At 34.7% G+C, this 14,891-nt stretch overlaps 1 protein-coding gene across 4 annotated transcripts in view; it reads right to left on the minus strand.

The window, feature by feature from the left end:
• The window catches only part of THSD7A (thrombospondin type 1 domain containing 7A), a 423,880-nt gene that overhangs the window by 14,170 nt on the left and 394,819 nt on the right, over nt 1-14,891 (minus strand). For all 4 annotated transcript variants that reach the window (XM_041727876.1, XM_041727875.1, XM_041727874.1 and 1 more), the window contains 5 exons: nt 13,973-14,088; nt 10,360-10,477; nt 9,972-10,117; nt 9,378-9,552; nt 4,876-5,049 (listed from right to left, as the gene is read on the minus strand). In XM_041727876.1, coding sequence (XP_041583810.1) covers nt 4,876-5,049; nt 9,378-9,552; nt 9,972-10,117; nt 10,360-10,477; nt 13,973-14,088 — 729 coding nt within the window. The remainder of the gene's footprint in view (nt 1-4,875; nt 5,050-9,377; nt 9,553-9,971; nt 10,118-10,359; nt 10,478-13,972; nt 14,089-14,891) is intronic.

Below are 14,891 nucleotides of genomic sequence, written 5' to 3' on the forward strand. Positions count from 1 at the left end.
AAATTATTAATGCTATAGAATAAACCTCGAATAAAGCCATGTAAGTGCCTTGAACTTGTCTCCCATTTTTTCTTCTTAAAATTCTGGGCTTTAATAATTCTGGGGTACTCATGGTCTTCAACCTCTCCATATGAATTTTAGCATCAATTTCTAAGATTACTTAAAAATCTGTTCAAATTACATGGAATTTATAGATAAATTGGCATAAAATTGAGATGTAATGATATAGAGGCTTACCCATGAACATGTCTATTTTACTAATGTTTTTGTTATGAGCTTAAATAAGATTTCGTCATTACTTTTATATATATCTTCATCATTTCTGTTAAATACATTTCTTCTTAGTTTTGATTCATTTTTCTCTAATTTTGTCATTGAGTCTTATTGGTAAAAGATTTCATTTTCATTTTTTTTATTCAAGTATAGTTAGTACTTCAGATATATAACACAGTGATTCAACAGTTACATACATTACAAAAACGCTCACCATGATAAGTGTAGCTGCCATCTGTCACCATACAAAGTTATGACAATCTTATTGATTCCTCATGATGTACTTTTGATCCTTGTGACTTATTTATGCTGTAGCTGGAAATTTGTATGTCTTGATCCCCTTCATCTATTTCACCTAATCCCTTCTCTGGCAACCATAAGCTTGTTCCCTGTATTTATGAGTCTGTGTTTTTGTTTTGTTCATTCATTTCGTTTAGCTTCCACACATTTGTCTTTAACTTATTTCACTTATCCTAATAGCCTCTAGGTTCATCCATGTTGTCTCAAATGGCCAGATCACATTCTTTGGTATGGCTGAGTAATAGAATATTGTATATATGTATACATATATACATATACCATATCTTTATCCATTCATTTATTGATGGGCTTTTAGCTTGCTTTTATATCTTGGCTATTGTAAATAATGCTGTAATAAACATGGGGTGCATATATCTTTTTGACTTAGTGTTTTTTCTTTGGGTAAATACCCAGAAGTGGAATTACTGAGTCATATGGTAATTTTAATTTTTTGAGGAACCTCAACCTCAACTGTCTACACGCACTGTCACCACAGTGGCTGTACCAATTTACATTCCTGCCAAGAATGCATGAGGGTTTGCATTCTCCACTCCTGGCCAATACCACTTGTCTTTTTGAAATTAACTATCCTGAGTGGTTGTGAGGAGATTCTAATTGTGGTTCTGACTCGCATTTCTCTGGTGATTAGTGATGTTGAGCATATTTTCATGTTTTTGGCCATCTATCTGTTATCTTCTTTGGAAAAATGTCTATACAGGTCCTCAGCCCATTTTTTTTCATTAGATTTTTGTGTGTATGTATTGAGTTGTATAAGTTCTTTATATATTCTGGATTTTAACCCATTATTAGATATATCATTTGCAAATATCTTCTCTCATTCAATTGGTTGCCTTGTTGTTTTGTGGATGGTTTCCTTCTCTGTATAAAAGCTTTTTTATTTTGGTCTAGTCCCAATAGTTTAATTTCTGCTTTTGTTTCTCTTGTCTGAGGAGACATATCTAGAATAATGTTGCTAAGTCCAATGTCAAAGAAATTACTGCCTATGTTTTCTTCTAGGAGATTTATGGTTTCAGGTGGTATATTTAGGTCTATAATCCATTTTGAGCTTATTTTTGTGTGTGGTATAAGCAAGTGGTCCAGTTTTATTCTTTCGCATGTATCTGTCCACTTTTCCCAGTACCATTTATTGAAGAGATTGTCTTTTCCCTATTGTATCTTCTTGCCTCTCTTGTAGTGGATTAATTGACCTTACATGTGGGTTGTTTCTGGGCTCTCTATTCTGTTCTATTGATTTAAGTGTCTACTTCTGTGCCAATTCCTACTGTTTTGATTACTATAGCTTTGTAGTATAGTTTGAAATCTGAGATTGTGCTACTTCCAGCATTGTTACTCTTTCTCAAGATTGCTTTAGCTGTTCAGTCTTTTGTGATTCCAAATAAATTTTAGGATTTTTCTAGTTCTGTGAAAAATACCATTGGTACTTTGGTAGGGGTTATATTTAATCAATAGATTGCTTTGGGTAATATGAACATTTTAACAATATTCTTCCAATCCATTAGCATGATATATCTTTCCATTTATTTTTGTAGTCTTCAATTTCTCTCATCAATACCTTATTGTTTTCAGTGTACAGTATTTCATTTCCTTGGTTAAGCTTTTTTTTTTTTTTCTAGATGTTTTATTCTTTTTGGTACAATTGTAAATGGAGTTTTTTTTCTTTCTATCATTTTGTTATTATTATATAGAAATGAAACAGGTTTCTATATATCAATTTTGTATCCTGCAACATAACTGAATTAATTTATTCTAATAGTTTTTAGGGGAGAGTTTTCTATATCATATCATTGGCAAGCAGTGATAGTTTTACTTCTTCCTTATCAGTTTGGATGCTTTTCAATTCCTTTTATTGTCTCATTGCTACGGATAGATTTTTCAGTAGTATATTTGCTAAAAGTGGTGAGAGAGGATGACATCCTGTTCTTAATGGTGAACAATTACAAGCTTGTCCACTGAGTATAATGTTAACTGTGGGTTTGTCAAAGATGGCCTTTGCTTTGGTGAGCCCCACTTGTTGAGTTTTTATCATGAATGTATGTTATATTTTTGTCAGATTCCTTTTCCGTATCTATTGAGATAATCATGACTTTTGGCTATTTTGTTTCTGTTAAAATATTCAATGTGAAAATCATCTAGTAATGTGTGATTATTTCTTTGTTTTCAACTATTAAGCTTGTGATTATGCTTTCTAGGTTGAAAAGAAGTAGCAATAGTGAATATCCTTGCTTTGTTATTGATTCCAAGGGAATGCCTCTTATGTTTTCCCTAATATTATGATGTATGCTGTTAGTTTTGGCAGATATCATTTACTAGCTCAAGTTGTGTGGGGAGGTTTTTATCGTGAATTAATCTTGCATTGTATAAACATATTTTCAACACACATTTAAAGATCATATGCCTTTTTTTCTGTTACTGTGATGACTTACCTTAAGTTTTTCTAATATTTTGGCATCTTTGTACTTCTAAAATAAATTATAATTAGTCATATTAATGATTTGGTTAGATAATTTTTATGACTTTGACAATCTGTTTTCATTGGTGACTATTGACTGATTTTTACTGTCAGTTATATTCTCTTGTAGCTGGGAGAATTTTCCTCATCTTTTTCCCATTCAACTTTATTTTTTAAGATTGCACATAAAAGGGAGTTGTTTCTTTAGATTTTGGTAAAGCTCAAAGCCATTTATGTTTTAGTTTGTTTCATGTGTTAGTAAATATTTGACAGATTTGAGTTTTCAATAGTTACAGAATCCATGGTGTAGATTCTCTATTTCTTGATATAAATTATAGTAACATTCTAGATTATCTTGAAGTTTTTATATTTATTAGCAAAATTCATTCATAAAATATATTGTCAAACTCTACTCTATTAGTTGTAGTAGGGATTTTGCTCTTTTTTTTCTCAATTTTTGCCATGAGGTAGTCCATTTAGTTTTGGTCAACTATTGGCTTTTGATTATCTTGTTTTCTATTTCATTGAATTTGTATTTATCTATATTGGTTAAATTCTACTTTTTTCTTTTTAAAAAAATCTCTTGAGTTTAATGCTTAGCTCATTTTAAACTTTTCTCCCTCCTATTTACATATTTAAGGCTTTAAGTTCTCTACTAAGCACTTTTGTGCTGCCTCTCACATTCCATTTGATTGGTAATGCTCTAGAAGTGTGGTTTTTAGTTTTTCCTGATATATGTGCATGGGGAGATTTCTTTTGCAATTGTTATTGATTTCTAATTTTGTCATTTTGGGTTGAACAAATCTTTCCTTGGAATTTATTCCATTTTTTAAAAAAGATTTTATTTATTTATTCATGAGAGGCACACAGAGAGAGAAGGCAGAGACACAGGCAGAGGGGGAAGCAGGCTCCATGAAGGGAGCCCGATGCAGGACTTGATCCTGAGACTCCAGCATCATGCCCTGGGCGAAGGCGGCGCTAAACCGCTGAGCCCCCGGGCTGCCCTTATTTCATTTTCATTACCTACACAGTCCTAACACATATGGAATGATTTATCTGACTGGTAAGCTTGGGAAGATTTGACTGACAAGGTGGGTAATTCCACCTAATTCTTAAGTCATCTAGCCCATTTGGCTTTTATTCTAAGCATTCTTCCCTCACATTCTAAGCTTTTTCCTCCAACTTCTCAGTAATGACTAATATTTTGGCTCCTATTGCTATTAAATGTCCTACTCCCTAATTGTTTCAAGACACTAACAGGAAGGCCCTATAAATTCTTTTGTTTTCATTTAGACTGCCTCTGGGTTCACAAGCTAAGACATTTTAATGCTCTGTGGTTCTTAGAAATTTCATGTATTGTTTATACTGGGTGCATGGCTCTTTTTGTGTGTATGCATACACACATAGACTGTGAACATGTATGTTCATATGTTCTATGTCAAATTATTGCCAATACTTTTTATCAATTTCCAAGAATATAGTAAAGCCTTTCACTTGGCTGTGGATTTTTCCTTGTTTCCTTTGACTTAAATAAAGCATATTGTTAAATTTATATATGCTCAGGATTGTCCTGGGTGTACAAATAATGTGCTCTTAATTATCTCAGTCTTCTGTAGCTCATAAAATTGTGAAACATTTTTTACATTTTATATCTAATTTATGAAGGGTGAATTTTTCCTCCTATAAATTTTTACACTTCAGAATCAAACTCTTAATTCTCAGTCCTAAGATCTTAGCAAATTACTTATTGAACAGAAAATTTTATATCTTAGGCTTTTGTCTATCAACATAAAACTAAACTGAAAAGGTTTCATGAATTGTGTAGCACTCACCATTACATGATTTTGTTTCTAACATTTGCTCTGGGCACAGATGCTGATTTTCTAGCTCTTGTATAATCACAGCTCTGGAACGGACCTGTATTCCACCAAAGCCTAGATCTTCACCATTCACACAGGTTAGCTGACACAGGCTCCAGGAAGACCAGTCGTTCAGATAACAGTCACCTGTAAAACACAGGTTTGTAGTTTATACCCATAAACAGTGGCCAGCCATATATTAATTTTATTTCTTAATCTCACTGGTAAATGTTTTTTGGTATGCTAGTCACACATGATATTTACAAGATTTAGATAAGTATTTAATATTTGCAAGTTCATATGTAGTTTATAAGCGTTCATTAATGTTATTTTTGGAATGGATGTTACTGCGTATAGACTATGGCTTGAAGGAGCTTGTTCCTTATCATTCACCTCCTCTTAAGAGACAACAAATTGATTAAAATCTACCACCATTCTTGTCATTATTGTAAAAGGATTTATTAAGTACTTGGTAGTATCAATGAAAATCTAAATATACATAAAGATTTATCTGGTAGGTATTTTTAATTTCAAAAAAACTTGAACTACAAGGCTGGGAAAACTGGCATTTATACTTTTTTTTCCTCTCTTTCTTGCCAGAGGTGTGAAGATGAGATAGCCAACTGAGCAACGAAGTAGTGGCAATAATGCTTGTAATTTTATCTGATCTACATCTCCAATCAACATCTTCTTTTTTCAATTATTTATTAAAAAATAATATACATGAAAAATTATCACACATTATAAATGTTTGGATTTTCCCAATCTGATTATATAACCATGGAACCAATACCCAAATCAAGCAACAGGGCATTTTCAAGAGTTTCAGAAATGCTTCTTGTGTTATATATGGAATTATACAAGTTTTAAAAAATATTTCACTCATTTGTTTAATAGATCCACGTTTTAATGTAGTTCCACTTTGATCATTCTTCCTGCTGTATTCTATTTCACTATATGAAGGTATCACAATTTAGATATCCATTCTATTGATGGGCATGTGGAGAGTTGTAAATGTTTTCTATTATGAATACTGCTGTTGTGAACATTTTAGTATGAGTCATTTAAATGTATATGTGCATTTCTACTAGGTGTATACCTAGGGGTGGAATTGCTGGTGTATCATCTGTTCAGCATCGTCAACCATTTTGAGAACAAGGAAGAGTTAATGAAATATATCTTTCCTATATACCCTTCCATTCTTCAGGACTGATTGGTGATACTGTTCAGAGGATACAGTAAATTATGACAGATACAAATCCACAGGGATTCCTATCATTTTAATTATTCTAACCATACCACATACATAATTCATATTTCCTTATATTATGCTGAAGATGTCTAATATTAGCACAAAGTTGCCTGGAGATCTGATTAATGAAAACATGTCGTGCTATAATTAAGAAATCTTGGTCAGACGTGAATTACTGACTAACAGATATATGTATAATAATAAAATGAAGTGATTTCTGTAGAGCTGTTTTATAGTATGTCGTTAATATTCAATGTCATCCTGAAGTGCAGAAAATTCTAGTAAATTTTAGAAGTGTTAAAAAGCTAGGAAGCATGTTTAAATACTTTTGGGTTACTCAGTTTTTAATTATGCAGGAGAAACTTAAAATTTTAAACAATCCTCTCAAGCTAAAGGTAATATAACTGTGCTTCAGTAATTGCAAGCTACATGGAAACAAAACACACCTTTTTTACTAGTAGGCTTTATCTCTGTGCTTATATCACTTGACATAGTGTATTTCACAACAGAACTCAATAAATAAATAGTTGTCTGTGAATTATATAATCCTTACTCCCAAAGAACCTAGTATCAGGCCTCAAAAATTTAATAACAGCAAATAAGAGTGAGGCATTAGCTTGTACTAAACATATTCTTATATGTTGACCATACAAACCATTGTAATAATAGACTATACTATGCCTGCAAAAAATAGGACAAGTGTATGAAATACATGTTCCTATGTTAGTATTTTACTCTTTAAAGCCTAGTAGCTCCTATATCGCTAGCTTCCCAAACCCATTATTGGAGACAACTAAAGCAAGAGAGGAAGGGAGATGCATAGATGGTAATTCATACAAGAAGAGCAGATTCCTCCTGGATTTGTAATTATTTAATTAGAGTGGTGTGTTTGCCCAGTTTGATGGTCTTATGGGATCTTGCTTTCCTTTTGGTCACTTGGGACAGATTTCAATCTTGTATTTACTTATGTTACTTTAAGATTAAACTGTCTCTTCTGTTAGAAGTAAACTCAATTTGGATAGGGGATATTTGTCTCTCACTGTATCTCCAAAATTGAGCTCTGTGCCCAGCCCCCAATAACACTTGATAATAGTAGTCAAATGAATGGGTACTTGCGCTGCAGGAAGTATAATGAAAAGAAGTAGGATAAATCTTAAAGGAAAGTCGACCCTAATGCCTGGTAAGGATGCCAGTGCTTCTCTGTGTTGTGGATATCACAATAGTCCTATTAATGGCTTTGGAAGAGATAGGCCTTCCAACTTTTAGCTTTGATCCCTTTTCACCAACTATGCAGCCATTTAGCACATTGAAGCCCAAAGGTTCAGTCCTTGGCTCTTCCCAGAACCTTTATCTGCTGCCACAGCCTCAACCTCCGTCTGTTGTGAAGCAAAATGATTTTATTCAATTGAATTGGGTATAAGATCTGGATTGAAATCCGGCCAGTTTGGGGGATAGGAAGTGGAAGGGGGGGAAACTGCTGGATCAAGAATAGGTTATTATTAGTGGGTATGGGAATATCTAAGAAGCAACACTTAGCCTAGGTCTAGAAAGTAAGATTTTTAGAAAGATAGTTCTTCATCTGAAGTAGATGAAACTATCTGTATATACAAGACTGTTATTACAACTGAATATGCAGTGAAGAATGCTCTTAAAGTCTAGCACGTAGTTCAAAGTATCAGGTTGTTTTATCTACTGCTCTACTTAATTTTATTCAGTTCATCTTGGTAAACTATAGAAACTGCCAATATTATCACCTCAAATAATTTACTAACTAAGCAATGAGCAAATTGATGAAAATGAATGAGCAACCCATATGTTCAGCTTTTTATAGTGTTTAGAGAATCCCATCAAAATAAACTTTTGAAAATATGTTCTCCATCTTTAAAATTTTATGTGACTACCCAAAAAAAAGGTATGATTTATTTTTGCCTCCAAACAATATTTGTCTGCCAAATCATTATTTTGGTGAGGATCTTGTTTGAAATAACACATTCTTTAAAGAGATTGATATTTTTCTTATAGGCAAATTGGGAGAATAAAAACTTTCCCCTAAGGGTGAACTATAGGCAATTTACTTTCAATCTTACTCTTTCCTGTTCTAATAATAAACTGTTGCCCCTATGTTTCTCAAAGCCTTAGGCTCATGCTTGACATTGAACTTATTTTTACCTTCTATCTGTCCTAAAGTTCTCTGCATCAAGCCCAAATTCCTTTTTTTTTTTTTAAGATTTTATTTATTTATTCATGAGAGAAAGAGAGAGAGAAGGCAGAGACACAGGCAGAGGGGGAAGAAGGCTCCATACAGGGACCCCAATGTAGGACTCGATCCCAGGACTCCAAGATCATGCCCCAGGCCAAAGGCAGGCACTAAACCGTTGAGCCACCCAGGGAACCCCAAACCCAAATTCCTAAATATTAGCTTATCACTGTTTGCCAGTTATTTCTAAACTATTTTATATACAGTATTTGCTTTCCACATTTTACTTCATGAACCCCTTGTGTCCAACTTTGAGTTGGAATAATTTCTTTTAATATTTTCTTCCCTAATATTTTTTCTCACTCTTGAATGATGTTGCTGGGGATAGCATTTTCAGTTCATGGCTATTTTCCACCACACTTTGCATATATTCCATTGTATTCCATTGTCTTTGGGCTTTCTTTGCAACCAAGAAGAATTCTATCATAATTCTACTTGTCTTCTAGTTGCAGGTAATCTGCTTTTTTCTCATAATTCGTTACTAGTTATTTCTCTACATTTTATGTTTTAATACAATATATCTAGGTGTGGATTTGTTGTTGATTCTGTTCAGGACCCAGAGTGAGCCTTCATTACAAGGACTTAAATATTTCTTTAGTCCTTATGTGCTTAGACCTTGCTTCTCTCTCTCTTGGAAATTCTAAATAGGTGCAAATTCTCTTTCATACTTTCCCACTCAAGCACGAGCCTATGGCCTTAAGCTGCCAACACCTGCAGGTGTTAAAACTCCAGGTAGGTGGGGATAAGCAGAGGCCACATGGGAGACCTAGATTTCACCCTTAGTTGGCAGTAACAAGGCAGTAGACCCCTTTCATCGACACTATAATGTCCAGTTATTGGCACAGACACTATTGAATGAGAAGACTTGCTGACATGCCTTTAACTTAGATTACAGATGCAACCCCTTCTCAACCCTCGTGCTAGTAAGAAATGACCAGACTATGAATTGTGTTTTGCTACTGTCACCTGGGCAAGGCTTGGTGCAGGCTTCCTCGAGAACCATTTTTTTATTACCATCTATTATGGGTTCAATGTCAGTACAGAATTCTTCATCCACCACTTTGTTGAAATCATCAGTTGACCCGTCACTCACTACACAAGAAATGTTCCTTGTTCTCGTCCCTTCGCCACACTGGGCATCCTGGAATGCAGGAAGAAATAACTAATTAGGAAAAGAAAAATAATTAATTAGTGAGCTCATCACTTACAGTTATCTCTGCACCACTGATTTTGATTTATGAGCAGTTAAAGAAGCATTTGTAACCCTAGGGAAGAAGTCCTAGAGGACAGTGGCTATAAAGTATACAGTGAACAATATATTTGTTTTCTAGCCAAAGACAGGCAAATAAATTTTCATTAAAATGAATCAGTCTCCAAGTGATTTTGAAAACACAGGACAGGGACTGCTTGTTATCAAAACTAATTAAACAGTTACAAAATGGCAAGGCACCTAAAATCTTGAGGAGGAAACATGCTGTCAGCTCTGAAACATATTTCTGCAAACAAGTCCCTGCAGATAGTGAACACACATTTCTACACAACTTCTTGAGATTTGATTACCTGCACTTGGCATAGAGACCACTGGCCATATTGCCACTGATAACAGGGCTTCACTGGGCAAGGCTTGGACTGTTCCATCAGGGCAGGGCATGGCCGTCCATCACCTTGAAAGGGCTGGGTCACTGTGCGTCTTCGGATCATTTTCCCTTTAAGAGATACAAAGTGATGCAACTGTAGTGATTTATTTGTGCAAGCATCTATCTTGAGGGAAGGCATCACAGACCTTTTTGCTGAGGGGATCTGAGGAATGGGTAAGGCTCAGATGTTTTGAAAAGAAAGAACACTGATTCAACCTTTCTGAAGATTATGTGGTAAGACTTAAAGCAAGAGAGATTTTATTTTCTATTCCTTGACTATCAGTCCAATATTAACTCAGGTACAAACAAACCTGTGAGGCCACATGTTTGAGAACATTCTGACCACGGAGACCAGTCGGAAAGCTGGCAGTTGACGGGACATTCCACCATGCAGGATGTGTTCATCTGCCAGGTCTTCTCCAGGCCAAGCTGAAAGGAGAGAGGTAGATTTGTTCATACTGACCTGGAAGCACGACACAGGGTGGCATTAGGAAGGGGAAAGGAAGACAAAAAGCAAGATGCAGAGTAGAATAAAAAGGACAAATAGGAAGTGGTTCAACCCAGGAGAGTGGGAACAAATGGCACAGGATGAATGGAAGAGCCCATTTACTCAATGTAGTTGAACTTTTTCAATAAGGAATAAAAAAAAGTAATTTTAGTCTCCAAATTGATTGAATTTCCCTAAGCAAGGAGCAAATAGACGTAAGCATGATTACTTTCTAGAAGTTAAGAGCCAAAAATATCACCAATATATAGTTTTAGGATTGTATCTTTGGGATATTATTTATTTTTGTTTTTTTAAGATTTTATTTGGAAGTGAGAGAGAGTGTGCATGAGTGGGGCAGGGGGCAGAGGGAGAGGGAGAAACAGACTCCCCACTGAGCAGGGAGCCCAGCTGAACTCCATCCCAGGACCCTGAGATCATGACCTGAGCAGAAGGCAGATGCTTAACCGGCTGAACCACCCAGGCACCCCTATTATTTATTTTTACCTGTGCATGATGTTAAACTGAAAAGCAAAAGGTTTGAAAGACAAATCACCACTCAAAAACTAATATTATAATGTACTGAAATAATATAAAATATTAGTTGTCAAGTACGTTATCTTTTTCAAAAGGAAGTATGGGTCACTAGAATTTTTTGATTACAAATATTTTATATACATTTATTTTATACAAAGATTTTCTTTTCTTAAACTGATCTCAGCAGCTGTTTATAATTCACTGGTTTTGGTTAGCGTCTCATCAGATACTAACACTGTGACATTTAATTGACATTGAGTTGTTTACTTAATCCTTCTACCTTTAAAATATGAGATTTCAAATTTATCACAAACAGTTAAAAAGTCCAAGGTACAGAGTAACATGAAAATATAAATATTTAAGAGCATTGTTAGAAAAGTACAATTTGGGGGGCAGGAATAATCCTTGGGAATTTTCAAGATCTTTTTAAAAATTTCCATATGAAAAAGAAGTTTATATTGTCTAATGGACATAGCAAAAGATGGCAAAAGAAAATTTTTCTGAAATCTTACATTGTGGTTCAAGTATAACTCTTGGTTCTAAGTTATCCACTGAGAGAGGTTCAGGTCAATGACTATATGCTACATACCTCTGCAGGTACTCCCATTATATTCTCCACCAGAAATAAATGACAAAGTTGAGTATTTGATATAAAAATATTTGCCGTATCACTTAATTGAAGTCTTATAAAGTCACTTAAAGTCATGGGAGGTTGCAGAAGGGAGTCTTAAGGTGGTTATATGCTAAAAATGATGTGTAAAATTTAAGGTAGATAATAGTTTGGTGAAGAGAGGGTTTGAGTCAAGAATTAAGCTACTACTGATTTATTTCACTACAGAATTGAGGGATGTCTTTGTCTAGATCTTCTGGGAATCTAGTAGTGAGACATTTTAACCCTCTACTATTTTTTTCTTACATTTTTGTGTCCTTTTTCCCTCTCTCTCATGCTCTCTCATCTAAACATATGTGTCTAAGTAAATGAAAAAGAATTCTCTTCAGGGATCAAAGAACAGGAAAGGAGAAACCAATTACTAGGTATTGGGTGAATAAAGAAAAACATCAAAGAAAAAAGTGCTATATAAATGCTAGATGGGTTTAACCCTAATTGTCCTCTTTGTTGGGTAGGAATGGCATTTTCCTCTTTGGCTGTTAGGGACGCAGCAAGAGTTAGCTACTGCTGTTGTGCTGAATGCAGGGTTTGCACATGTATTAGTAGGTAGGCAATCGATCCATTATTAAAAAAGATAGCCAGCTTTTCTCAGGGCTATGATTTAATACTACTGCATCCATGGGGATGGATAAAGTGGGATATGAGTTGTTTATTCCAATTCCTGCAGAGAAAGCACTATTCTCCTTAAAGACCGTGTTTACTAGAGTATTATGATTTGAAACCTTAATTGTCACCACAGTATTCAAACATTATGATATTAATGCATAAGAGTAAATTTATCTAGGCTTATGAATAATTGAAATATCTTAGGGTTTTATTCACATTTCATTTAAGAAATAAAGAACTCTATTTATACCTCTATCCTATAGCCATGTTTTTAAATTGGTTTTGTATGATTTGGGTTTAGCTTTCACAAAGCTCTCAGCTGTTCCTTGTATATTTCATTCTGATCCAGGAAGACATTTATATGTACATTTGCAAACAAGGCAATATATTAGTCAACTAGAAGTAGATCAAAGCTCTCCAGCCAATCTAGGACTATAATAATGTTCATTAATGCTAATGTTATTTTTATAATGGTTACATTACTTTGATGTTATTAGTTTCCAGACCAAATTAATTCAGGTATAAAATTTATAATTAAAGTATGAATCCACTAAATTATAAGATGGTAGTGAGTGGAATTTATTAAGTAAACAACTTGTTTTCAGCACACTCGGGTGCTCCATTCCCATGGACAGATATAACGAAGTTGTTAGAGCCACATGATAACGATATGAAAGGGACTAAGATATTTCCATCTCGAGTTTTCTCAGGGATTGGAACAATTTACCATCAGCTTATATAAGCTCCAGCATGTTTAGATAGAAGTTATGGTCATCATGTCTACTGGACCCTTATGAGGCCATAAGCTCCTCTCTATGTGTTCAAGATCTAATGAGGCTCCTTCTTATCTTAGTTCATGTTTAACCCAGTGGGGCTGAGATGCAGGAGAAGTTAAAACCTGGCAGGAATGTGAATACCCTTTTGGTATGGAAGTCAGACAAAATAATTGCAATGTGAAGTGCAGATTCATGAACACTAAGAGAAGCCAACAACTATGTTTCCTCACATTTCATAAGGTCATACCTAGAAATGATCACATGACTTTTATAAGTTGGAGAATTAATAGTCACAATTCTCTCTCAAAGAGAATAATTCTTGCCTCAAAGATACAATGGCAGACTTCATTCCTTTGTTTGAATTTCAAGCTGTCTCTTATCCAGACCTGAATACTTAGACTCTCACAGCTGGATATTAGATCCTAATATCAAAATCTGCTACCAAACCACATGCGATCAATGTTTAGCAACAGAGAGAATAAATGATGGCTCTTGGCAGGTGTCCCAGGCAACACAAAATTCACATGGAATTACAAAAGATGATGAGTAGTCTGATTAAGATTTATTGCCTTTATTCACCTTGATTACTTATTGTTCCCCAAGCATTTCTTTCAAAATAGGCTAATTAGCATACCTTTAGGCTCTGAGCAGAACAAAATACAGGAAATTATGTGTAGAAATCAGTAGTTGGACAGTGTTTCTTTTCAAGAGGGTGCTTAGCAGCCTCTGAGTAGTACAGAAAAACATCTGCTGGCAATGAGCTGCATTGAGCACAGGTCACTTGGCTCAGCATGAATCGAAATTATTAGGGAAGAATTTACTTGCAGAGATATAACACAGTATCCCCTCACCTCTTCACAATATTTCAGGTCAACCGACTTGCCATCACTTCGAACACAATCCAACATCCTTGTTTTAATGCCGTTTCCACAAACTGCCTTCTCACTCAGCTGACACGTACTCCAGTCTGAAAGGAAGGGAGCCCATCAGAACAGAAGGCTATGTATGAAACAGATTTCAAATGAAACTCTGATGACCTGAATCCCATATTTAATTCACAACTGCTTTCTAAGCCCCACAATCAATCATCCCACATGCAGAGCATATGGGTCCTGGCTTTGAACATATCAAGAGTCAAATGGAATTGCTGGGGTTGCACATAACTACAGGGATTATTCTTGAAGGCAGATGTCTACTTGATAATCTTGACAGCTAGCTGTTTGGTGATACTGAGGAACTGACTTTGGCCTGCAGATCAAATGTCACTTAAAAACTTTCTTTCCTAATAAAAGTAGAAATTTAAATTTTAACATTTTTAATTTAGCAAAACAATCATAATTTTAATGGGTGGCACTTTAACCATGTAGTTATATTCAAATAAAACACTATTTCACTCACTGTCCATACTTAGAATATTTTAAAATATACCCTTATTTCAAAATCACTTTGGCCATATCTATTTAATTCTTTTATTTCATGTCTTTTGCAAAATAATTCATTCATCTTTCTTTCCAGGGTAGCTTAGCTTAGCATGTCCCAGAGAACTGTGACTTCTTTGTATCATCAAAAGAAATTGAAGAGAAAAACCTAAGGAAACAAAAAGCCAATCTGACTGCTGTGTGTTACTGTACAAGGCCTGGAGTTCACTTCAGTGTGAGAATTACTTGGGAAAAACTTCACAATAAGCTTCAATGTTTCCCACATCATATAAACTAACACATTCTCTTCTTTCCTAGAGAATGTGCCTTGATGGTATGGAGATGAGGGTTA

This window comes from Vulpes lagopus, chromosome 13, assembly GCF_018345385.1.
Source record: "Vulpes lagopus strain Blue_001 chromosome 13, ASM1834538v1, whole genome shotgun sequence".
NCBI classification, from domain to species: domain Eukaryota; kingdom Metazoa; phylum Chordata; class Mammalia; order Carnivora; family Canidae; genus Vulpes; species Vulpes lagopus.